Source organism: Nanorana parkeri, unplaced genomic scaffold, assembly GCF_000935625.1.
Source record: "Nanorana parkeri isolate BGI_ZX_2015 unplaced genomic scaffold, ASM93562v1 scaffold852, whole genome shotgun sequence".
NCBI lineage: Eukaryota > Metazoa > Chordata > Amphibia > Anura > Dicroglossidae > Nanorana > Nanorana parkeri.
This window is the reverse complement of record NW_017307120.1, coordinates 457749-485389: the sequence shown is the minus strand read 5'-3', so window position 1 is coordinate 485389 and position 27641 is coordinate 457749. Positions and strand designations below refer to the sequence as shown.

The following is a 27641-nucleotide window of genomic DNA, read 5'->3' as shown; positions in this document are numbered from 1 at the left end:
ATAGCTCCAACAGTTTGCGCAGCGCTTTACAGTATATATTGCATTAAGTGTAATAAAAACATTGTGCAACACTATTATTGAACTTATTTGAGCCTGACTGCAGTGTCACCAGAGGGCCCCTGAAAGATTTTCAATGCCTCCAGTTCACCTTTTCAAGCATGTTCTTAACTAGAGTACACCTATTATATATCAGGACTGTGATAGCACACAGTGAAGGGCATTTCTACTAGCTTATAACAGATACTACATGGTAAAGCTATCATGCCTTTTTATAGTGATGGCAAATAAAAGAGTTCTGGAAAAAAGGGGAAATGAAAATGAGCAATATTGAGAAAATACAGTCTTAACAAGTGGTGAACTCACACTTTACTGGCCCTTTAAGCAAGCCTTTTTTTAAATTAAGGCTTTTAAGCTTCTTTTTCTCTTCAGCTGCCGCCTGCACATTTTCCCTGCATATAAGAAAAGATCAATATATAAACATGTGTGGTTTGGAAGAGCACAGATTAGAGATTTATTTTTAACTTGCATCTGTACAAAAGATTTTTATACACTGAATGTACCCAGCCCTGTTGTTCCCTTTCTCAAGAACACAAGGAAAATGGCTGATGTTCCCTGCTTTCATAGCATACATATTCATATTTGTAAAAGTAGCAACAATCTGCTGGAGAAGTCAGTACATGTCCAATGTAACTTGTTTTTTTTGCAGTGCAAAAGGTTAATTATTTTAACCGGAAATAAAGACATAGACACACACAAAGAAATACACCAACACCCGCCTAGGTGTGGCCTTGGAAAAGTACTCCAGTCTTGGTATTGACATCATATAGCTGACTCCCTTCTGTAAGAAATGTTGTCTAATGCCATGGAAGCCTGAAGGCGATCGAGTTCTAAATGACTCCCCATAACATGGATAACTCCTTCATCTGGTACACCTCCAACAGCTTCTTCATCCTCATCCTCCTCTTGGCTAAGAAGAGCCAGCTCATTTTCATAGCAGAAGGCGCTTGGGGAAGGTAAAGCAGTTATACGGCTTTCGTGCAATTCTCGTGCGCTACACACAGGGGTTCCTGGCACCTGGTAGGTTTTGTGGAAGTGGGAATAATCCACTTTGTAATGATTCTTCTCCTCAAATACAACAGGCTCAAACCTTTGTCCCCAGCGGATTTCACTTGCTAAGTATGAACTACGAGCTTGAGTTGTCATAGCTGTGGCTTCCACCATGCCTTCTAAAATAACAACAATCTCAAAGTCTTCTTCTTCTAATTGCTCCTTTCCCATTGTATAGAGAGGGCTCTCCTCATCAATCTCATGCACTATAATGATTGGTGAAACCAGAAAGATGCGATCCAGCCCACTGTCATATCCCACATTCAAGTCCCGCTGATCCACAGGGAGATACTCACCCTCTTGGGTAACATAGGGACGGATCAGTTGGGCTCTGACATGGGCTTCTACAATGTGACTTTTGCGTAGATTTCCAACTCTCCACATCAAACAGAGTTTACCATCTCTTTGGGCAATTACAGCATGATGACTAAAAAGTAGTGTTTGGGCTCGTTTCTTGGGCCGAGCCATTTTGGCCATTATTGTACCAATCATGAAAGAGTCGATGAGACAGCCAAGGATGGACTGTGCCACTACAGCAAGAATGGCTAAAGGGCATTCATCAGTTACACAACGGAACCCGTACCCTATTGTAGTCTGTGTCTCTACTGAGAAGAGAAAAGCTTCAACAAAGCTATTAACATGCATCAGGCATGGTTTGGGTGGGCCTGATCTCCCTACTGGAATCACACTGCTACCAACAGCAAAGTCCCCATGAAGCAATGCAATGCACCAGAAGAGAAAGGCAAAGAAAAGCCATGATGCTAAGAAAGCAGCTGAGAAGATGAGCAGCATGTATCGCCAACGTGTGTCCACACATGTCGTAAAAATGTCAGCCATGTAACGTTGGGATTTGTTGCTGAGATTTGCAAAGTAGACATTACACTGACCATTCTTTTTAACAAAACGGTTGCGTCTTTTCCGCCGTGAATGAGGGTAGTGGAGGGAAGATGACCAGTGACCATTAAGACCCAGGGATGGCATACGGAGGCCTTCCTCATCTGTGGATACAATGCTGTATCTACTGGAAAAAACAAAGAGATTATTAGAAGCAGATATAGTTTGGTATTTTGACAGTAATAATGCAAGGCACTGTTATACAGAGTGTAGTACCTCTTGACCGTGTTTCTATCTACTTTACAACCTTCTATATTATATTTACTATATACTAATATAGTTCTAAATGGAGATTGCAACTGCCTGTTTCAGTGCTGGAGGAATTTGCTCCAGTACTGCATTTAGCTAAACAGAGCGTGCATTACAAGTTAGATCCTATCCCATCACACACCTCATTTCCTATTATTCATGTCAACTGTGCGGTGCCTCTTCAGAAAACACAGTTTACAAGGCTGTTTTACATGTGCATTACCCCTCATTGGCCACTTTCCATAGCATGTGTATTAACCCCTCAGTGACCAGTCTCCAGAGTATGAGCATGACACTCTCAGTGATCAGTCCCCAGAATATATCTAATAACTCCTGACTGAGCAGTCATTAGCATTCATCCCTCAGTCACTTGGTTCCAGAGGATGTGTTCAGTGTATGTGCTATAAGAGAGGAATTGGAACAGTTTAAGGGTACTAGGCTGCTTCATTATAGGGACAGCCAGTGGCGGAACTACTGCCGTAGCAGCCCACAGGGCCGTTGTGGGGCCCAGGGCAGAGGGAGGGCCCGGTCAGTAGCAGGAAGAAAGGCTCTTCAGGGGTCTCCAAGTACCGGCCTGCGGGCCAATTTGGACCCGTGAACTGGTACCATCCGGCCCGCAGCTACACGGTCTGCATCTCTGTCAGATGCAGACCGCATAGCTGCTCCTGGCTATGCTGGCTCTCAGTTCCTTTTGGCCAGAGCTCTGACATCTCTGAGCTCCAGCCAAAAAGAAGGATTAATAAGAACTGCGCCAGACTTTACTAATCACCCCTGGATCACCAGAGATTATGCAGGTGATGGGGTTTTATTATTTTATTTGTGGGGTGGAGGGAGAAACAAGGGCAGGATTTTCCACAAGGCTAACCAAGGCCCAGCCTTGGGGCAGCAGGGGTGTGGAATTCCTATCTACCAATGCCCAGGACATTCAGTTCTGGGCAAGCAGAGCTAAATGTACAGCGGGGAAGCCGCCACTTGTTTTGTATAAGTGATGCCAGCGATGTCCCCGAGATGAGATCACTTGTATGCAGCCCCAGGTCTGCCATTCTCCATGGAGGGGGTTTGGCCTTGGGGCAGCAGAGAGAGTAAATCCGGCCCTGAAGAAGGGGGTGTATTATTTTGTCTGTGTGTGTGTGTTTTATTTTATCTGCGGGGGGAGGGGGAAACGAGGGGGGTGTATTATTTTGTCTGTATGTGTGTGTTTTTTTAACTGCAGGGAGGAGGGGGAAACGAGGGGGGGGTATTATTTTGTCTGTATGTGTGTGTTTTTTTAACTGCAGGGAGGAGGGGGAAACGAGGGGGGGGTATTATTTTGTCTGTATGTGTGTGTTTTTTTAACTGCAGGGAGGAGGGGGAAACGAGGGGGGGGTATTATTTTGTCTGTATGTGTGTGTTTTTTTAACTGCAGGGAGGAGGGGGAAACGAGGGGGGGGTATTATTTTGTCTGTATGTGTGTGTTTTTTTAACTGCAGGGAGGAGGGGGAAACGAGGGGGGGGTATTATTTTGTCTGTATGTGTGTGTTTTTTTAACTGCAGGGAGGAGGGGGAAACGAGGGGGGGGTATTATTTTGTCTGTATGTGTGTGTTTTTTTAACTGCAGGGAGGAGGGGGAAACGAGGGGGGGGTATTATTTTGTCTGTATGTGTGTGTTTTTTTAACTGCAGGGAGGAGGGGGAAACGAGGGGGGGGTATTATTTTGTCTGTATGTGTGTGTTTTTTTAACTGCAGGGAGGAGGGGGAAACGAGGGGGGGGTATTATTTTGTCTGTATGTGTGTGTTTTATTTAATCTGCGGGGGGCGAGGGGAGTGTATTATTCTGTGTGTGTTTATTTTACTTTATCTGTGGGGGATGGGGGGAAGAGGACTACAGATCCCAGCAATACATTGTAAAGCACTGCAGAATAATACTGTCAGCTGTAGAGGACTACAAATCCCAGCAATACTTTATATGCAGAATAATATGAAGCTACATACTCTGTGTTGCTCTGGGATCGTGACCTTATGTCTCCAGGGTCTCAGGGGGGGCTGTGCAGGCTCTCATGAGGCTGTTCAGGCTCTCAGGTGGCCAGTGCAGGCTCTCAGGTGGTCAGTGAGGGCTCCCAAGTGGTCAGTATGGGCTCTCAGGTGGACAGTGCAGGCTCTAGGTGGTCAGTGAGGGCACCAGGTGGTCAGTATGGGCTCTCAGGTGGTCAGGAAGGGCCTCAGGTAGTCAGTATGGGCTCTCAGGGGGACAGTGTGGGCTCCATGGGGTCAGTGCAGGCTCCAGGTGGTCAGTATGGGCTCTCAGGTGGTTGGTGTGGGCTCCAGGCAGTCAGTGCAGGCTCCAGGCGGTCAGTGCGGGCTCCAGGCGGTCAGTGCGGGCTCCAGGCAGTCAGTGCAGGTTCCAGGTAGCCAGTGCGGGCTCCAGGTGGCCAGCGCAGGCTCCAGGTGATTACTGAATGAGACTGGAGGCTGTGGCTCTCTGCTCAGGCATATCAGAGGGCAGCTCGCTTGGGCCTCTCGGGCAGTGGCGACTCTAGGTCCCCGCACACCTACCCCAGAGCCGACATTAACCCCACACAGCTACACCAGAGCCAACATTAACCCTGCAAGCTACCCCAGAGCCGCTATTAACCCCGCACAGCTAACCCAGAGCCGATATTAACCCCGCACAACTACCCCAGAGCCGATATCAACCACGTACAACTACCCCAGAGCCGATATTAACCCTGCACAGCTACCCCAGAGCCGCTATTACCTGAGACCCTGCAGAGCACATGGATCTTGCAGAGCCTACCTGAGACTCTATCGTGGGTGGGCTCTGCAGGGCCCCAGGTGAGCTGGTCGTCAGGGTCCCTTTCCCTGTACCTCCTCCCAACTCTTCTTACCTACTGCTGCTGGGGCATGGCCTCCACCACCCCCTCCCATCATCTCTGCCATGCCGCCCCTGGTACAGCTGATACCCATGTAAGGGGCCCCTCAGGCTGCCCAGGCCCCTCACATGGGTACTGGCCGTACCTCCCTGATGGCAGACATGCCAACTCTCCCAGATGCTCCGGGAGTCCCCTCTAGATAGCGGCTCCCGGGAGAGAAACATTTTCTCCCGGAAAGGTTTACTCTGCTCGATCTAGCTCGCCCCATAGTCCACGGGGTTGTTACGCCACTGCATCGGGCATAGCGGCCGTGCGGGCTGAACACAATCAGGCTGATTGTGTTCGGCCCGACATGCCCTATGGCCAGTCCGGCCCTGGCGGGGGGCACACGGGGGGGGGGCAAGCAATAACCTAGGGGGGCCCCCCCTCACCCCCCTGTAGCGACGCCACTGCTCTCGGGGCATTACTGAGGAGCAAGCAGCCCTCTGATATGCCTGAATAGAGGGCCACGGCTGTCTGCCCGGCTGTGATTCGGGTCGGGTCAGGCCGGCCAGGTGTGATTTGGGTCGTGCCGGCCAGGCGCAATCCGTATCGGGGAGGCTGGCTGCGATTCGGTTGGGGTCGGCTTGGCCGCAATATGGGTCGAGCCAGCGGATTTGGGTTGGTCGGGCCTATTTGCAGGGGTGGGCCTGGAGCAGGAGCTCCAGCGGCCCCTATGTTAATCCAGCCCTGATAATAATATATGCTGTAGATTAGGCACTGTGCCACATGATTGTAACAATGTGTTGTTCAGTGGCATTTTATTTTTTGGGGGTGGGGCATACGAAATTTTGCTATGGGGCCCTGTGATTTCTATTCACGTCCCTGGGCTCAGCCCTGTATATAGTGTGAATTTAACCATAGCTGTTTGACTGTGTCCCAGCTGGGGAAGTTCGCCTTCTCTATTTGTTTTGGTGACTATTGTCACCGAGACAGAAAGTGGTTAGAAATCTAAAATGTTACAGTTGCCATCAGAACATGAGGTAAAGGGAAACACATGTTCTCAGGATAATTATGTAACTAATTTTGCCTCCATTTGAAAAGATTTCTTCTCACTTCCTTTTGTGTTTTTAGGAAAGGACGTAAAGCTGTGTTGAATGTCAAAGATGCTGATGCAGGCTGCAGTGATGAAACAGAAGGGAGGTAGAAAAACCAAGACACTGGAGAAGTGAACATACTACCTCTTCTCTCTGATAGGGTCTCTTTACGGTATCCAAATTAAGCTGCTTTGATGCAATAATAAAAAATTGAAGTGGATTATAGATATGTTGAAAAATCAGTAGAGGAAGTGCATCACACTTTTTTAGGGCACTGCTTAGGCACCAGTTCTAGATGTTTCCCAGAAAGATACAAAATCTTTACTTTTTGAGTCCACTTTAAGTAGAATATTAATTACACCCCCAATCTTTCTGAAATAAGCACATTTTTGTTAGCCTTTGCAATTCCCTGCATATGATCAGATGTTTAAAGTTTACTAGGTTAGGAGGAAAAATAATCCTCCTTTAGTAAATCAGCTCTTTAGTGTTTTTCCTTTGTAAGCAATTGAAACACATCCCAGTTGTTCTTTGTAAATCTTTATTTGAGACTTTTTTGTATATTTTATGGAAAAAATGGTATTGCTTTTGTTACTTTTTTCTACCACATTCTAATAAAAAAAAAAGATATCTTGCTGGTTAGCAGTCTCAGCTTTTTTTCTCTTTGTGATATAGATAATTCTGCACAAATGCACCCGTTGGTTTAACAGTAATAATGTAAGAAAGGAAAAATAGAATTGTCCTTTTCCACCTTTTCTGGACTTCTGGTAACTTTGTGGAGCCATCACATCACCAAGGCAGACTTCTCAACACTCTTATGTAACACAGGATCCTATTTTTTGCTCTTAAATGCTTTATCAAGAACCATCTGTGACTGTTCTACACACAACATAATTCAGTTGCCACAGCAACCTATGGCCCTGGTGGCGTCTAACAGGAGCTCAGGGCTGTAATTTCAGCATCAGTTGCAGGCAGAGACACGACGGGGGACCCAAATGCACCTTCTTCTGTCACATCCCCCAACCTCTTGGCCCACGCACCCCTGACTCACCCCTATCTGCAAAGATTCTGAGTGGGGGAGTGATGTCACCCCATGACATCATTATGGGATGATGGCAAGGGATGTGTAGAGAGGATCAGGACTAATATTTCTGACCCTTAATAGAAGCAGAACATTTAAATGTACTTTCTTACCTTTACAGTTTTTCAGTTTTGTTACTGTATACAAATTACTAAACAGTATTTTTCAACAGAGAGGTACTTATTCTTTAAAGAAACACTGTAATTACTATTAATCCATTTAAATTAAAGATGGATTTTAAAAATCCATCTTTAATTTTCACCATTAGAGCCTCCAATTAATGCAGTCTTTACTCTATAACAGAGTTAGTGTTGAATCAATTTTTATTAGAAGTTTTGTAGGATTCATACAGTACGTTATATATAAAAAACAACCACACGTAAGAAGTAAGGCAATACAATACACAGGGGAGTATATTTCCCTGTAATGAACCAAGAATGACAACACTATACTAGCATCGCAGTTGCTCTTATAAACCAAAGCAAATTGTGTGTGTCTAAGGTATAGGTGTGGCAATAACAGAAACATTGACAAGAAGCCGGAGTCTATATTATCGGATCAAATCTATAAAAACGCTACTGGACTACTCAGCTGTTGACCAGGAGGTGAACGGAGAAGGCTAGAGCAGCAGTTTCAGTACTAGATATTGCCTGTAAACCGGATGCATGAATCTCTAGGTCTTATATGAGGAACTACAAGAGGACAGACTTAGGTAGAAGAGCAGGAAAAGAGAAAGTAGAGTAAGAGGGGAAGGTCAGGAAAGGGGGGAGGTCAGGAAAGGTCAGGAAAGAGCTGCTAGAATCTTGTGGGTGGCTTCTGTGCACTCTTCGCTTCAGCATGTGCTGACCCCGCTCTGTCATTTTACGTGGCCTACCACTTCGTGGCTGAGTTGCTGTTGTTCCCAGTTGCTTCCACTTTGTTATAATACCACTAACAGTTGACCGTGGAATATATAGCAGCAAGGAAATTTCACAGATGGACTTACTGCACAGGTGGCAACCTATCACGGTACCACGCTTGAATTAACTGAGCTCCTGAGAGTGACCCATTCTTTCACAAATGTTTGTAGAAGCAGTCTGCATGCCTAGGTGCTTGATTTTATACACCTGTGGCTATGGAGGTGATTGGAACACCTGAATCTAATGATTTGGAGGGGGTGTCCCAATGCTTTTGGCAATATCGTGTACATACATACATACATACATATATATACAGTCATAGGCAAAAATATTGGTACCCCTGCATTTCTGTCAGATAATGCACCACTTTACGCAGAGAATTGTTGCAATTACAAATGTTTAGGCATTCTCATGTTTATTTCTTTTGTGTGTATTGGTATGACACAAAAAAGTGGAGAAAAAAAATGCCAAATCTGACTCATTTCACGTAAAACTCCAAAAATGGACTGGACAAAATTACACCTTGCAATATTGGACTTTCTTCAGGAAAGCAATATATACTTGAGTATCAGTATCCTCTATATTTATCCTCTGAGACACAATGGGCAGCTCATTAATTGATAAGCCAGCTCTTAAGGGCTTGCACAAGAAATCACTCTTCAGAAAAGTCACTTCTTTACCCTTAGAATTTACAAGTAGTGCTGTATATGTTCTTCCTTCCTCAACTTCATGTAGCTCACACTTACTCAATATGGACAGTCATGTAAAGTAGGTTTTCTTACAGTTGTTCATATCAGCGGTTCAGCAAGGACAAATCTGTGTGACCGAACCACGCTGGTGTGAACGGGGGCTAATACAGCACATATGAAAGCAGCAATAACACTTTTATTCAAGATCTACCTCACACTGAAATGTATCTTGTAATTATATTCATAAAAATTCATTAAAATGTTTTTAATCATTTGAATGCATATTATTTCCATAGAAACGGTATTATATTATTTGATGCTCATTTCATCTCTGTATTTTGAGAATATCTAAACGTAACTGGGATGTATTGTGTGCTCCAATTTAAATCTGAACTGTATTTATAAATAATAATCTACTACAGTGCTTTACAGTGATCTCCCATTACTTTACATAGGGGGTTGCTCGCTGGGTTCAGCAGCCATTCAGGAAATGCCTATTATTTTTAGCAATTAATACTGAACGTTTGCTGGCCGCTGTGGTGAGCGAGCGACCACATGTGTTTTTAGAGCAGAGGGGAAGTCACTCTGCATAGCGCAGTACCAAGACCCCCGAAGATCACTGTAGTAGCGGTGGCTATTACAATGTTTCACAGGGTCCCTAGTAGGGATGTCCAGATACCAGTTTAGATACACATATACAGCCACCCAGATCACTTGTAGTTGACAATCTTGCCATGCCTGATGCCAATGGTTGCTAGGACTCCAGCAGTGCTAGCAACCAATGACGTTAATCAGGGCCATGATCTGGGTGGCTGTACATCACTTATAGCTGACAAGCTGGCCCTGCCTGATGTAACTGGTTGCTAGGATGTGAGCGGTCCTAGCAACCAATGACTGAAGTGGAAGGGGGTTATGGTTGGCAGTGGATGCACTGGCTTCGGCCGTGTCGGGACTGCGGTCTGACATTTAGGGACCCTTGGAGTAGAAATTCAGCACCCTGGAGAGCGAATGTCAACAGGAGGACAGATGGATAGGCCCATATCTCCATTTCAAAGGATCTTTGAGCATGCAGCCTCCTTACTATGCTGATACCAGCCCACATGCCCTTCAGCACTGGAAGGTGCTTTAGGAGGGTTTGCTTCAAAAGAAAAAAACAGGGGTCCCCCTCCTAAAGCACTGGTTACCTTGAACCAGTTCACCATGTGTGCAAGTTTAAACAAAGTAGAAAAAAGAAAGACACATATAGATTTATTTTTAAACTAATATTTACCTTTCCAGGTTCCAACAAGGTGTTAACCATCGAATGTTGGACAAATTTTAGGCAAATATCAGGCACTATGTTTAATGAATACACCCACAGACTAGACAGCACAATCATTGTGTAGCATTGCAAAGCAGGAAGCAGAGACTGCTCTACAGTCTGAAGCTGTGTTCACTTTGAATTCCATTTATGTGCTAGCAAAAATTCTGTTTGTTTTCCCTAACTCATGATTTTGTTTTCAAAGTGAACACAGGTTCACATTATTCATTAACATGCAAGCTAACATACATTTTCCAAATGAATATTCACTAGGGGAAGATCCTCTATTCCTGTAGGTAAAGCCTAACTCCAGTCAAAATATGAAGACCAATCCTGCATGTTTATTTTTGTCTAACTTTGTAAAGCAAGGAATATTAATCTCATCCACCATGTGTTTCTAGGTGTGAGGACTTTTAATCTGCCCATTACAAATGTCCCAGCACTGGCAAGCCCCCTCACACTGACATCACTACTCTTTAGGATTCTGAGAGGACCCAACTAACGGATAGCCAGTAGGAAGTGTCCATTCCACCCAGGAAGTGATGTGGACACCCAAAGAAGGACTCTGCCTCATGTAAAGGACTCTCCTCTCTCTCTTCCCTGGCTGTCTCTCCTCGTTCCTTCTCCTGGCTGTCTCTCCTCTGGCTGTCTCTTCTCGCTTCCTGTCCTGGCTATCTCTCCTCGCTCTCTCTCCTAACTGTCCTGCTTTCTTTCCTGCCTCTCTCCTGTATATTCTTCCCAAAAAAAATTTCACGTTGCGCTAGAGTGTTCGGGGTTCACTTGAAGAAAGGGTGGCAACCGTATTCCTGATGTGAAGGGGCTCCTAAGGTAAAAGATTCTCGGGTTATTTATAGATATAAACATATTAGAACACTGAAATCACTGCTGATATTGAAAATGCAGTCCTTATAGAAAAAAAAAATTCTTTATTATGTGTCTGTGAAAACATTGTATGTCTGTATTTTGTGGGGTTTTTTTGTCTGTAAAAAATAAAGAATTAGGTTTGCAACCCTGTGTACAATGCAACAGAAGTTGCCTGGCCCATGGTATTGCCCATTCCTATATCAGTCGGAACCCATCTTAAAGTCTGAATATCAAGGCAGATTCAATTAGTTATATGTGTTGTAATTAACAGAAAAACTAGAATCTCTATGACTTTCACACCTTCTTGCACTGCCTCATACCACATGCAGAGTTCTGTCCGGGCTTCTTGGCCTTAATTGTTTTTTGTTGTACAACAGCATTAAAGTGACACTAAACTCAGGAGTTAAATCTTAAAAATGCATTCAAATACCATAACTATTAACAAAAAATTTAGCTTATTTGTGTATCACTCGGCTGTAGATCCTCAAATCATCTCTGAATTTGTGCTGACACTGTTTTTCTTCTGGAGGTGGCTACCTTTGGAGCTGAGCAGCAGGCACAGGACCAACAGAGGCGAGGAGCTCGGCAGCAGACACACACTACCGCAGTTGAAATGGAGTCTCTGGACATGCATTACAATCCAATACATCTATAGTGAAGTCCAGAGGACAAGACGTCTTGGGAAATGGGCGAGGACCCCATTTGCTTGAGTGGACCAGCCTGTCCATGGAATGAAGGCAACCTCTTGTAATAGCATGGGGGGATGTGAATAATGGAGGTCCTATGGATGAAGGATCTTGTGCCAGGGCAGGTTGGCCTGGAACTGGCACCGAAGCAGGCTGGACTGGAACAGGCTGAACTGGAACAGGAACCAAAGCAGGATGGACTGGAACAGGAACAGGCTAAACTGGAACAGGAACCAAAGCAGGCTGGACTGGAACAGGAACCAGCTGAACTGGAACATGAAACGGCTGAACTGGAACAGGAACCAAAGCAGGCCGGGCTGGAACTGGAACCAAAGCAGACTGGGCTGGAACCAGAACCAAAGCAGGCTGGGCCGTCACCGGCCGGACTGGAACCAAAGCAGGCAGGGCTGGAACGAGAACCAAAGCAGGCAGGGCCAGAACCGGCTGGACTGGAACTGACACCGAAGCAGGCATGGCTGGAACTGGCACTGAAGCAGGCTGGGCTGGAACTGGCACTGAAGCAGGCTGGGCTGGAACTGGCACTGAAGCAGGCTGGGCTGGAACTGGCACCGAAGCAGGCTGGGCTGGAACCGGCACCGCAACGGGCGGGCGCGGTATTCAAATACCATAACTATTAACAAAAAATTTAGCTTATTTGTGTATCACTCGGCTGTAGATCCTCAAATCATCTCTGAATTTGTGCTGACACTGTTTTTCTTCTGGAGGTGGCTACCTTTGGAGCTGAGCAGCAGGCACAGGACCAACAGAGGCGAGGAGCTCGGCAGCAGACACACACTACCGCAGTTGAAATGGAGTCTCTGGACATGCATTACAATCCAATACATCTATAGTGAAGTCCAGAGGACAAGACGTCTTGGGAAATGGGCGAGGACCCCATTTGCTTGAGTGGACCAGCCTGTCCATGGAATGAAGGCAACCTCTTGTAATAGCATGGGGGGATGTGAATAATGGAGGTCCTATGGATGAAGGATCTTGTGCCAGGGCAGGTTGGCCTGGAACTGGCACCGAAGCAGGCTGGACTGGAACAGGCTGAACTGGAACAGGAACCAAAGCAGGATGGACTGGAACAGGAACAGGCTAAACTGGAACAGGAACCAAAGCAGGCTGGACTGGAACAGGAACCAGCTGAACTGGAACATGAAACGGCTGAACTGGAACAGGAACCAAAGCAGGCCGGGCTGGAACTGGAACCAAAGCAGACTGGGCTGGAACCAGAACCAAAGCAGGCTGGGCCGTCACCGGCCGGACTGGAACCAAAGCAGGCAGGGCTGGAACGAGAACCAAAGCAGGCAGGGCCAGACCCGGCTGGACTGGAACTGACACCGAAGCAGGCATGGCTGGAACTGGCACTGAAGCAGGCTGGGCTGGAACTGGCACTGAAGCAGGCTGGGCTGGAACTGGCACCGAAGCAGGCTGGGCTGGAACTGGCGCCGAAGCAAGCTGGGCTGGAACTGGCACCGAAGCAGGCTGGGCTGGAACTGGAGCAAGCTAGACTGGGACAGTAGCGGGCTGGAATGGAACAGTAGCGGGCTGGAATGGAACAGTAGCGGGCTGGAATGGAACAGTAGCGGGCTGGACTAGAACAGTAGCGGGCTGGACTAGAACAGTAGCGGGCTGGACTGGAACGGAAGCAGACTGCACTGGAACGGAAGCAGGCTTGGAATAACTGAAACAGTCATCTACAGTCTCATCCTCGGAGCAGTCAATCCAATCTTCATCTTCTGAACAGTCAGTCCATTCTTTGAGATTCTTCGCGTCTGCCTGATATGTAGCCAAGAGACGTGAAGGTTCTTGCTGGGTTGCCTTGGGAACAGGCGTAGCTGAATGGCATACAGGAGCCGTTGCTGTAGAAACCTGGGAGTAGATGCCATAATCAGGAACAGCAGTAGTCACTGCGGTCGTCAAGGGCAATAGGGTTAAGCCCGATCGGGACCTGGAGTGGGGACCAGCCTGCATGGACCACAAATCAGACCACATCTGAAGCAGGGGTTGGGCAAAGGCATCCACACAGACCCGCTGGTCAACAAGGAACTGCACTGCATTAACACATTTTAACAAGGCATCTTGAGAACACTCAGAGTAGTACTCTAAAAACCCAGCTGGATCGTCTTCCAATAGCCATACCAGGGACACAACCTGTGATAAGGTAAATGGAGGGGTGAAGTCGTCACCCTTATCACAGATCTCGGTTAAGGGCTGAACACCCCCAAAGGGACGAGCAGTTAGATCCATATCAAATGCAGCGACAGGGAAACAGGAAAGCTCCAAAAAGCCTGCAGGTCCCGTGTGGTCAATTTGGTCGGGGGGCCTCAGTATTCTGTCAGAGATACCGTGCACGGGTGTCACCACACAGCGTATGGGTATCTCTACGGGAGGACCAAATATGTGACCACACCAGGCAATGCTTATAAGGACACAGTTTATTCTAGACAGCAAAAACAAGTATCCACAAGCAAATAATAATAATCAACTAAATGCAAACACAAGCACATACAAAAAGGTAACAGGGCACGTAAACCTGGGGAGCAAAGTAACACAAGGGGAGCCAAGGAACAAGGGTCAAGGAACAAGGAGGCAACAGGACTCAGGTAATGGAGAAAATACTGAGGCAAAATCCACACTGCAGGGAGGGATTAAATACTATCCCAGGTAGCACCAGGTGGTGATTAATCGCCGACAGCTGGGAGACACTCGCAGGTGAGGACTGGACTTGCAGGTTCCAGCACCACCCAGTGGTGGTCTGGTACCTGACAGCTCCTGGCTGCCTGGAGACACCTGCAGGTGAGCACAGGACCTGCAGGACCTGGTTCCAGCGCCACCTGGAGGTGCTATGGTCCCTGACAAGAATACTATGAAGCTACATACTCTGTGTTGCTCTGGGGTTCACGACCTGATGTCTCCAAGGTCTCAGGAGGGCTCTGTGGGCACTAAGGGGGCCAGTGCAGGCTCTCTGGCGGTCAGTGCGGCTCTCAGGTGGCCTGTCCGGGCTCTCATGGGGCCAGTGCAGCTCTCTGGTGGTCAGTGGGGCTCTCTGGTGGTCAGTGAGGGCTTTGGGTGGTCAGTGCGGGCTTTGGGTGGTCAGTGAGGGCTTTGCGTGGTCAGTGCGGGCTCTGGGTGGTCAGTGCAGGCTGTGGGTGGTCAGTGCGGGCTCTAGGAGGTCAGTTCGGGCTTTGGGCGGTCAGTGCGGTCTGTGGGCGGAGAGTGTGGGCTTTGGCGATCAGTGTGGGCTCCGGGCGTTTAGTGAGGGCTGTGGGCGGTCAGTAGGGGCTCTGCACGGTTAGTAGGGGCTCCCGGCGGTCAGTAGGGGCTCTCAACAGTCAGTAGGGGCTCTGGGTAGTCAGTGCGGGCTCACCAGGATGACGGGGTGCGGCCTCGGTATCCGGGTCGGTGACCGGCCGCAATCAGGTTAAAAGAGCTGCCGCACACTTGTTCACACATCTCTGGGTGTATCAACAGAGTGCAGGGCCGGATTAATGTAGGGCCAATCGCTCCTCAATAGGGCCCCAATTGCGGCCCGCAAACCGGTACCATGCGGACTGCGGCCGGCTGTCAAGTAAACCACACAGTCAGGACCCTGTGCCTGACTTGAGGGAGCAGCTACACGGTCTGCATCTCTGTCGGATGCAGACCGCATTGCTGCTCCTGACTGCTGGCACACAGTGTGTCTGAACGGAGAAGAGAAAGCTGTTCTTCACTGACAGCACGGGGGGAGTATCTGCAAGTCACTCACTGCAAAGCGGTGTGAGAGCTGAAGGCTTACTACAATTACATCCTGTCTGCTGGCAGCATGCACACTGGTAAAGTTGCTCAATTCAATCACATAACAATACACTGTTCTGATCTCCCCAGTGCTTGTCTCACTGTACTGCAGGTGTGTGTGTATTATTGTGTCTGTTTCTGTGTGTGTTTGTTATTATGTGTGTTCTTCTGTGTATTAGGAGTTTTGTGTTTTTTTGTGTATTATTGTGTGCGTTTTCCAGGCTCCATTCACATATAGCGTTTGTATTTCCTGCGCGGTTCTCTGTGCTAAAGACCGTACGGGACGCAAACACTGTATGTGAAACAACTGCACGGATTCCACTCGTTTGCGGCTAATATATCAGCTGGATTATCGCGCTTGCACTATTTTGAGGGCCGTACTACGTTGTCCCTGCAATAATCAGAACAATGCACATGAAAGTGCATTGTTTTCTCTGTTTTGAGCGGTTCCGCATGTATTAGTACAGCCGAAAAAGCACAGACAGCCGCTCCAGTGTGAATTTTTATATGTGTGTAAAGGTGTGTGTTTCTCTGTGTGTATGTCCATGGGTAAGTGTGGGGGGGTTATTTCTTTTTGTGCATCTTTTTTTATGTGCGTATGTCTGTGCGTCTGCGTATTTCTGTGTGTGAGTGAATGTGTGAATATTTTAGTCCTCTATGAATAAAATTAAAACCCTTAGGGGAAAAAAAGCACACACATAATGACACTGCACACATACTGTACACACATGTATACATACTGATAGGACACACAGAAACATTAACATACAGTACATACCGAAGCTACTCAGAAATCCTGACAAAACACACACACACACACACACACACACAAACCATCACAAAAATATACTGCCATTGCATACAAAGAAACCATGAAAAACGCATATACTGACATTATAAACACACACAGACATTAACACTGGTACTGAATATAGTTACATTTTATTTTGAAGTATGACATTTTATAAAATTTGGCAAGTGGCCCCCATGGGAGAAAAAAATGTGTCCTGTGGACCCCGAGCGAATTGAGTTTGAGACCCCTGGTTTAAAGTGTTTGATGATAGAAAGTGCACTTTGGTCTATGTCAATACTGTTATTTATCTTATCATACAAAGTAAACTGTGTTAAACCATCTCAAGGTGCGCTGGTGTGCTGTGGATCCATCATATCGGTTTCTTACAGAGGAAACACAGGGAGACCCGTTAGTTCTATGACTGTAGAGCATCCTTTGGAGCCAGTGTTATCCTACATTGGGTATCACTGACTGAAAACAGGGTGATGCTACACTGGGGGGTTTCTCATCCGGGATTTCCCTGTTATTCCTCACCAAGAAAATGACCTCACTAAACAACACATCCAATATCATGGATCCAGAGAGAGCAGTAGAGTGGTGTATAGACCAATGCAGTAAATTAGAGCTTAGTGTGGTGTTGGATATCCCTATTGACCCATGGACTGAAGAACAAGTTCGTCAGATTATAAACACACTGGCACCTGAACAGCGTGGACTGATAAGAGATATGAGGGTGAACAAAGGCACTACTCATGTTTATGTTGTACTCAAATGGAAAAAATGTATTCCTGCATGTTTTCAGGGTGCAAATGTGTGATTGCCCGAAGAAATAGAAGAGAGCACGAACCAAGCTACTTCATCCCAAAGTGCTTCTCCATCGGGCTCAGTAATGAGCATAGGACCAGAATTAATTACGGCCATAGGAGTTCTGGTGCTGAAGTGCAGAAAGAATGATACACCTTACACTGGGTTGGGATATTGAGATTTTTCTCAGGCAACCTCCCTGTGCCAGTAAGTGAGGAAAGTTTCGAAGAATGGATTGAACAAGCAATGCAGGCCCTGGATGAATGGGATATTTCAGAGGTGCAAAAGAGCAGAGAATCACCAAAGGTTTGAAGGTACCTGCTTCTGATGCCATTCGGAAACTGAAACTTAGCCAACAAGATTGCACTGCCCTAAACTACTTGAACATCCTACAAGAAGTCTTTGGGCGAACAGAGAAAACCGCTTAATTGCTGTACCAATTTGAACACACTTACCAAAAGAAAGGAGAAAAGATGTCTCAGTATGTGAGACGACTTGAAAAGATTTTACATCAGATACTTAAAAAAAAAAAGGGATTGATACTGTGACAGTGGACAAGGTCAGGATGTGTCAAATACTAAGAGGTTCTCAACCCCTAGACCCAGTATTCTGACTCTGATTGTTGTATTTGTGATTTATCCCTTGCTGAGACCTCTATAACTGGCCTGTATAAGCAGATATAATCACCGCGGACAATCCTTATCAGATAGCTGAACTCACCAAACACCTTTTTCATCCATCCACGAAGATCTTTATTGAATGCAGATGGTTACAGCAGACAAAAGGATGCAGCAGATGATAGAAAAGATGGTATTTGCAGGTCAAAGATGGTAATATTTCCCCCCTGTGAGCATAATACATGTGGCCATGATATAGGCAGCAATGACAGAAGAAAGGACTACTCAGATAAGAAGGAGGAAATACATCATACATGTGAGGGAACACAGAAAAACATGGTGCTATAACCAAAAAGACCACAAGATGGCAGTATATTAAACCAGCTATACTAGTGCCAATGAACATGGGCTTAACATAACATAACACAGAGTCAGCCAATGAGACACATGTATACACTTGAATAGACAATAGAAAGGGGAGTAAATGCTCGTGCATGTGAAACACCGTGCATAGCTCTCAGATGCTAGTGCATGTGAATTCCGTGCACACTAGTTAAACCATGTGCAACGGAGTTCCCGCCAAAACAGTACAACAAATGAATCAGCGTGCCATGGACGCCGCTCTGACCAGAACCGCACATATACTACCGCCACTGGCGCAAATTCTACCAGGCATTGTTCAGTGAACAATGCCTAGCAGGATTATACTACGGTCCCTATGAATGTGAGCTTATCTGCGGGGACAACGCCATATTATTTCCAGTGCGTTGATTAGATGCACCAAAAAGATACAGGCGTATGTTCCTTTCATAAAGGCAGATATGTATCCCAAATGATACCTTGTTCTCAAAGCAAATGCATCCACGCCAAATGAATAAATCTGCGCATTACGCAGGGGCCCTCGCTGGCATCCATGCACTCGCTAAGAGGATGCCGCTCCGCAATGCACATCAATCTCCCACGTCCAACAGCCCAGCGTATAGCACGTGGACCATTCGCCGGCGGAGACCCCTGCACACAGCAGTCGCTTCTCCCCATCCACAGGAAGATATCCACTCCAATAGTTTACACTCAGTGCTGATTAATCCCGGCCATGCTCCATAGAGCATAGCCCAACAAAGCTGACACTAAGAGACATGATGACAATATTCACATATACAATATACTAAAAACACATCCCAATAAAATTTCCACAACAGTGTGGCCTTCAGATTGGCACAACAATAGTGCGAAGAGAGCTTCATGGAATAGGTTTCCATGGTCAAGCAGCTGCATCCAAGCCTTACATCACCAAGTGCAATGCAAAGCGTCGGATGCAGTGGTGTAAAGCACACCACCACTGGACTCTAGTGAAGTGGAGACGTGTTCTCTGGAGTGACGAAACACGCTTCTCTGTCTGGCAATCTGATGGACGTGTCTGGGTTGGCGGTTGCCAGGGGAACGGTACCTGCCTGACTGCATTGTCCCAAGTGTAAAGTTTGGTGGAGGGGAGATTATGGTGTGGGGTTGTTTTTCAGGGGTTGGGCTTGGCCCCTTAGTTAGAGGGAAGGAAACACTTAAGGCATCAGCATACCAAGACATTTTGGACAATTTCATGCTCCCAACTTTGTGAGAACAGTTTGGGGATGGCCCCTTGCTGTTCCAACATGACTGTGCACCAGTGCACAAAGCTAGGTCCATAAAGAAATGGATACGCGAATTTGGGGTGGAGGAACTTGACTGGCCTGCACAGAGTCCTGACTTCAACCTGATAGAACACCTTTGGGATGAATTAGAGCGGAGACTGCGAGGCAGGTCTTCTCGTCCAACATCAGTACCTGACCTCACAAATGCGCTTCTGGAAGAATAGTCAAACATTCCCATAGACACACTTCTAAACCTTGTGGACAGCCTTCCCAGAATAGCTAAAGCTGTTATAGCTGCAAAGTAGGGATGTCCCGCTGTGACGCGACGCTCGGCGAGGTAAGTAAGAAGAAAAAAAAAAACATAGCGCAAGCTTCGGCGCTAGGCTTGGGGCCCGATTCCGATGCTAGCATTGGTATCGGGACATCCCTACTGCAAAGGGTGGGCCAACTCAATATTAAATCCTATGGACTAAGACTGGGATGCCATTAAAGATCATGTGCGTGTAAAAGCAGGCGTCCCAATACTTTTGGCAATATAGAGTATATACATTCTCAATTCACATTGATGAAAAAGGTACAGAATGATGACCCCCACTTTTAGAAGGAGATGTTTTAACTGTGGAGAGGTTGGTCACCTCAGAACCTGTTGTCCCAAAAGAGAAAACACCTCCAAGTCTGCAGAAGAAGCGCTGAAAGCTGTGAAAGACTTGCTCTCTGATGAAAAGAAAGCAAGGACAAAAGGACAAGCGACTACCAGGGGATACAAACTAGCTGGAGGAGGTAAATGAACATGGGACACAGTGTGCAAGCTCTTTGAAAAACAGGGAGAGGAACCCTGTGGTAACAGAACGGAAACAATGTATATATCGAGAGCGCTACTACTGCAGTAAGCAATTGTGAAACACTCACATTTGAGATGACATTGGGAGCACTGGAGGTGGTCAGGTGGAGCCCCTAGGAAGATACAGCCAGGTGGAGCCCAGTGGTGTGGAAGGCTGAAATCCTAAACGAACAATCGCTGTGGTGGGAAAACAGCAGTCAGCCGCTGATGAGTTGGTGGGAAATTTCAAAGGGGCCGGGTGAAGGAGCCAACTGGGCACCCAGGTAAATTGAGGTCCGAAGATAAAATCTAATAAATCAGCAGAAGACGCCCCCCAATCAGTTCTAAAGCTTCTTCTGCTCAAATTCCTAAATCCTCCTCCTTGGTGTCTGGTTCTATGTCACTAGGCAGTCGTGCACACCCACCTTTGACTTTCAATAAGGAGAACTCCAAACAACCACCCTTAGAGAGATGGGGAATAACTGTAAAATCGACAGGAGCTCAAGCATCCACTGCCAATCACAAGCGGTACTCAGACGAGTTGATTGGTCTGTCCCCAATAGTACCAGTACAAGTGGAGGGAGTCAACACAAAGCCCCTTCTAGATTCTGGTGCTCAAGTCACTTTAATATATCAAGACTTCTACAAGAAACATTTGAAGCATATACCATTGCAGAAGCTAGAAGGTCTTGAGATTTGAGACATTGGAACCAAAAATCTTCCGTATACTGGGTATGTACAAGTTCAAATGGAGTTCAGCCCTACTGTTGTTGGGCAAGCTGGAGTGTTTGACACACTAGCTATTGTGAGTGCTCCACCACTGGGGTCCAATAGGAACTCTATCATTGTGGGAACCAACACCGACTTGGTAAGATGGCTTCTGACTCCATTAGTGACTGAAGAGAAGTTTAATTCTCCGAGGGTACATCCAGCTTTACAGCCTGTATACCTTCAAATGATGCAGGAGCAGAAAGGTCCAGCTGAAGTGGGACACCTCTGGAAACAGTTTTGCAACCTGGAGAAGTGACGTGTACCAGAGCCAGATGGACCCAGCCTGGTCCTTATGTAATCCTAGAAACCTATACTGAATATCTGGGGTATTCTGGGATAGAGATAGTCCCAGAGTTAATCTCCACAAAGGCTTTGTACTGATCCAGAGGCATAGTTCTGGTAAATGTATGCAATACCTCTGATGCTCCAGTGACTTTGAAAACGAAGTTGCCAGTCGGGCAAGTGGTTTCAGCTACCCCCCTCTCACTAACCTACTTAGTGGTAGGGAGCAGAGAGGAACATCCCTGATGAAAAGTTATTTCCCAAAGAGTCCCCTATCTCATTGGAGTTGAAAAGGAGACCACAAGCTCAGCTCCTCAGGTGACAAGATCTATTTTCCAAAGATGAGTTTGATGTGGGGTGTGCAAAGAGCATGTATCCGTCTGCAGGATGATAGACCTTTTTGGGAAAGGTCTCAGCGAGTTCCCCTGGGAGACTTAGATGATCTACGAGAGCAGCTGACAGAGCTTAAAAGGACTGGGATAATTTGAGAAGTCCCAGAAGTCCCTATGCTTCTCCTATCGTGGTAGTCTGCAAGAAAAATTGGTCCATCCGTTTGTGCATAGTTTATCGCACTCTCAATCGGAGGACCATTCCTGACAAGTATACCACTCCCAGAATAGAGGATCCATTACAGTGCTTGACGGGAGCCTAGTGGTTCAACGTGTTGGATTTGCGGAGTGGAAACCACCAGATTCCTATGCAACCTGAAGATAACTAGAAGACTGCTTTCACCTTTGAGGTTCTACGAATTCAACCGCATGACTCAGGGCTCAACTGGAACTCCTGCTTCCAGCGTCTAATGGAGAAGATGGTAGGAGTACTGGTGTACTTAGGTGACCTGATAGTTTTCAGGAAAACCCTGGAAGAGCATGAACAGAAACTTTAGTAGGTTCTCAAATGACTCCATTAGGAAGGGTTGAAGTTATCTTTGGAGAAGTGTCAGTTCTGCCTACCGGAACTTGGCTGCGGCCTAAAAATGTCAATGAGCTCAGGTAATTCCTGGGGTTCTGTTCCTATTACAGAAGATTTGTGAATGGATTCTCAAAGATTGCTTGGCCTCTGACTGACTTGCTAAAGACCAGAAGAGAGGAGGAGGAGGAAGTGCTCGATGGGTCCAGACACAAACATCAAGGCCCAAGAAAGTCCAAACAACACAAGTGGAATACATCTTGCGAAGAGGCCTTCAAGAGTTTTAAAAGAAGCTTATTAGTATACGCTGGTCCCACTAAACCCTACGAATTACATGTCGATGCTAGTTGAGATGGTTTAGGGGAGTGCTGTAACAGGAGCATGATGGGCTGTTACGACCAGTGGCTTATGTGAGCCGAAGCCTTAACCCCTCCGAGAGGAACTACCCTGCTCACAAACTCGAGTTCCTAGCCTTGAAGTGGGTTGTCGTGGATTAGTTAAGAGACTCAATCATTTTAGGGCCATCAATCACTGATAACACTAAACTGATGAGCGGTAACAGCTTTTAAAGCGTCGCCTATGGCCAATTTTGGGTATTATCGTTTTTTGAGGTTTCGCGCGTGCACGCAATTTTAAGGCTTGACATGTTTGGTGTCTTTTTACCCGACGTGACCCCGTCTTTTATATTTTACCAAAAAATTGGGTAATAATAAATGTTTTATCATTTAATATAGGGGAAACAGTTTTTTTGGGTAAAATTTCGCTCATTTTTCCTTAATATAGTAAAAAATTAAAACCGCAGTCATGATTAAATACCACCTAAAGAAAGCTCTATCTGTCCCCAAAAAATGGTATAAAATTAATTTCAGTACAGCGTTGCATGACGGAATAAATGTCAGTCAAAGTACTGCAGCGCTGAATACTGAAAAATGGCCTGGATGGGAAGGGGGTTTAACAGCGCGGATGTCAACTGGTTAAGGGTTTATTTATGCTAAATAGTTTTTTTTTTATATATGGCCCTTTACGTTTGTCTAGATATAACATCATCAAAGTATGTCATCTGTCTTGTGAATTTTTTATTGATACATTTTTAGTGACATTCTTTTTATTGATATCTTTTTATTGACACATTTTTATTGCATCATGGTAGTCTTCCTAGTGTTACAGAGGAATACCTTTTTGTACCATTTTTCCACAGTTCATGTGTCTATCTTCTTTAGTCAGATTACTGATTGATGTTTTCGTTTTATTTTCGGGATGTACAGATACCAAGTACCGTACTCGGTACAAGTACATGTACAGATACTTTTCCAGCTCCAGGACTAGACTAGACTAGAGAAAAATTCAACAGTTAGGAGGCAGCTGTCATTTTTAAGGAGCATACGGGGTTCCTGGGATTTGTGCATCCTCATTTTAATGCATTTTTGTTTTTTTTTATAAATATATATGTATCAAAAACTGAAGAGAGTGGGGCTTTTAGGGTGTTACTATAGGCATGAAGAACACATATTGCACATATATCTTTATTAAAAAATATATTTTTATTATACAAATAAATAACTAAAAAAGAGCCAATGTATAATCCCACCAATACTGTATCGACAGCATCTCTCTCAACACAATATTATCTAAAATGACTATAGGCATATAGACTCCTTGGACCACACAGCCACATTCTAGGCATCAACAATATGGTAAACAATTTTAAACATCTTTTTCAAATAAATAGGTTCATCATATAATGTCATTAATGTATCCTAAAGTCTTGCATCGATGCATTTGCATCTGGATTTCTGGCCCATGTGACTAGACATGTGACCAGGACATGTGACCATGCACATCATCTCAGGGTACGAAAATGCCTTTCCCTGAGATGAGATTTCCCAGCAATGCTCTGCTGATGTAACCTTCCAGGATGCAATGCTTGGGCAAACTGAAGTAATTTTACCCTTTTAAAGCAGGAAGTGAATGCTGCAAGTGTAAGTATTCTAAAATCGCAGCATTTTACACCTGATATGTCTATGTTATTATTAACCCCTTCATGACTGCAGCCTTTTTCCCCCATTTTTTGCACCCATCTTATATTCCACATTTTAGGCCTGAAAATTACTTAAAACCACGAAACATTATATAATTTCTGAAAGCCAAGATCCTATAGAATTAAATGGTGGCAGTTGCAAATTTTTATGTTGCACAATATTAGCGCAACTCCTTATCAAACCCCAAAATCTATTGAAAAAATGCACTTAAATGACCCCAAAACACAATAAAATACCCATTGTTTTAATAAAGTATAAAAGGTTACAACAAGTAAATAGATACCCAACATGCCCAGGTTAAAAATGGTGTGCATCTGGCCACAAAATTCAGTACCCCCACAAGTCCATAGACGACGCTTTAAAAGCCCTCACAGGTCATCAGTTTAGAGATACCCCAAAATACTGGCCCTAGAATCATTGCTCTCAATCCGGTGTGCGTAGCGATACCCAACATGTGTAGCGCATTCGTCGTTTGCATACGTGGGACATGCAACGCGTGTTTACGTAAAAATGCGCGTGCTCGCAGGGGGAACTTTAAAAATTTTGAACATTATTTTAAAAACTGTTATTTTTTAATTTTTTGTTTTAATTTACTTTAATTGCTATAACATAGGGGGGCTTACAAACCCCCCATGTGATAGCAGATGGTGGTGACAGGTACTCTTAAAGGTGATGCTGGGGGTCCGAAGGACCCCCAGTGTCACCTTTACACTCTAAATAAGCTATTGAAGTGCAGATCGCACTTTAATAGCTTATAGCTGGGCTTCAGACGCCCAGCACTGACAGCTATGGGACCGGAAGTGATGCAACCTGCATCGTTCCCGATCCCATAGAACTGGGAGGGGATCGGTGAACGGAGGTTCGCCCATCTCCTCCCCAGCTTCCCGCCCACACCAAAGAAGCCGGTCCCAGGCCCATAGGAGGGGCAAAAGGAGCCCGGGAAACATGGCAGAGGTGTCGGGCGGGACCCGTTCAGCGGCCCGTAGAAGTGATCTGGTGGCAGCTGAGCCGCCAGAATCGCTTCTACTGTAAAGCCGACAGTCGACTTTACAAGTTTAAACAGAGTCCCGGCGCCAAAAGCCTTCAGGAGTCTGTTTAAACAGCCCCGATGCCAGTGACGTACACTGTACGTCGCTGGTCATGAGGGGTTAATCATCATACATAGAGGGATGCATTGGTAGAATTTGATTTTTGAGTGTAAAGGTCCGCTTTAAGCATACAATTCAATCAAATCTATGAATGGGATAATGATTTAAAACATGTGGTATTTATCTCATCATGTAGGCTTCATTTTTTTTGGTCATTTTCAATTAAAAAAAGGCATATGGGTGCAGTAAATTGCACCCATAACACTAAAAACCAGCAAGGCATAAAAAACGCTTTTTATTTGGTCCCATAACCGCCTTGAGGATGGCATTCTTCACTGTATCCTCCTTTGGATGAACTTATTCTCCAGCAATGTGTCCTTGAATACTTCCATTGCCTCAAAGTGGTTGTTATGAACAATTGCACACTGCCACAGACTGACAGGCTGCAAGTAACAACTGCCATCAACATGTGCTAATCACCTCATACTTTTTTGGGGTGAATTTACGTTAATGTTTTTAATGTAATGTTTATCTTATTTTTTTTTACAGTTTTTGTGTTATTTATCTCACATTTGTTAATTTGTTTTTAATTAATTTACCTTTTTGTTATCACATGTGATGTTTCACTGAAAAAGGACACATGACCATACTATCTCATGCAACAATGTTTAGTAAACTGACTGAGCCCTTAATCGGAATGTTGGAACAGAACAGATTTACATTAATATAGTAACCACATTTTTTTCTTCTTTCTGTGAACTAAATACCTCATCAAAAATGCATATGTTATTCTTTAGAATGTTTATGTTTCTGATCACAAAAACTTTATTTTAAGGCAAAACACAATTTTAAAAGGTTAAAAGTATGGAGGATAAAATAAAAAGGGTAAATGAGGAGATACATTTGTATTAGGTATACATCAGGAACATATTTTGCTGCAGTAATTGCATGGGGAGAGCTGCACTCTCCTAGTGTAATCTGCGGGAATGAACTGCTTTTATTTCCGCACAGTGCATTTCCGCATCTGATTTAGCCCTAAGGAGTCTGCTTTTGCAGTTTTGCATCTTTTTAAAATTCATAAGATCTAGCTTCATCTGAGCTGTTTTAACATGGTGGCAGACATCTAAAGTAATAACAAAGGTTGTTCTGTCCTCGGGCATCAGATTTCTGACTTACCTACCTGCCATTTCAAATTCAGCCACAAGATGGTGCTGTAGAGCATATATCTTTAGCCGATGTGGCCTCGCGTGCCAAGCCGGGCACGCGTGCCGGGGGTTGCCGACCCCTGCTATAGAACAATGGTAAATTCTTAATCAAGGAGCAAATGCCCAGATCCCCCATACGGCAGCATTGCTTGTATGGACGAACTTGTTTCTCTTTATATCTGTGAGCTATCACTTAATTTACACGTTCATATATTGCTTATATGTTTTCATGTTCTTTTCACCAGTTTCACCGAACCCTATTTTATTAATAAAGCTTCAAGATTTCATCCAGTATGGCTTATTGCAGTATATGAGGGTTAAGCTGCATGTCGAGCTATACACAGCCCACAGGGTAATGTGTAGAGGGGACAGAACAAAGGTCATTCAGATGGCCATGGATGCTATGCAGGGTAAAATGACAAAGAAGCCTAAAAACAAAGATTTCAGATTTTACCTTGCTATACCCAAATGATGTTAGCTATTACTAATAGTGCATTAACAGAATAGCGTTGCGTTGAATGTTGGGATGAAAAAAAGTAGTTCACTGCACCATCAGCACACCACAACGCAACATGTGGCATGTATAGTTTGTACTTTTAAAAAAAAGAAAGAAAAAAAATGAAACAGCAGGTACACCACACACTGTCAGTGCTGTCACAACACACTAGCCGCCCGCTTAAATGTTCTGTTTTAGCAGGCATGCTAGTGTGAATGAGCTCTAAAATTAAATGAATATACCTGCTCCACAATAGATGCAGTGAAAATTAATTTCTCTCCAATGCATTGTAATTTGGTATTTACGGTGTGTACTATCTAACCCAATCTTCCTCTCACTAAATAGTAGTTGATAAAAAATCCTGCAAGGCTGTTTTGGTGCTGCTTTTTTGAGTGCAGAGAAAGATTATCATTACTTTTTTACCATGCTTTAAAATGGTTTAGGATAAGCTGAGCATAATGATCTCGATATCTACCTGGGTATTGCATTGATTTTGGAAAAGATTACTTCTGAAGTTATGTGCCTTCTTACCTGCTACGAACTGTATCCATTGTAGTTTCAACAGTTACGTTCCAGGAGAAAGACACAGGAATCTGCTTGTAGAGCAAGATACTCCTTAGCTCAGGCCAACTTGCGTAACCATCCAAGGTCCATCTAAAGACATCACTGTAGAATAAAAATCCTGACACATTTTTGAAAGCCGTAATTCTCTAACATCATA

General features: G+C 45.1%; 1 protein-coding gene across 1 annotated transcript; it reads right to left on the bottom strand.

Moving 5' to 3' along the window:
• Nucleotides 1–570: 570 nt before the first annotated feature.
• On the bottom strand, nucleotides 571–27641 carry KCNJ4 (potassium voltage-gated channel subfamily J member 4). The gene is made up of 2 exons (XM_018565489.1): nucleotides 27452–27641; nucleotides 571–2128 (listed from the first exon to the last, which is right to left on the bottom strand). Exons 1-2 carry the CDS (start codon nucleotides 27469–27471, stop codon nucleotides 820–822), a joined length of 1329 nt encoding a protein of 442 aa, XP_018420991.1. The 5' UTR covers nucleotides 27472–27641; the 3' UTR covers nucleotides 571–819.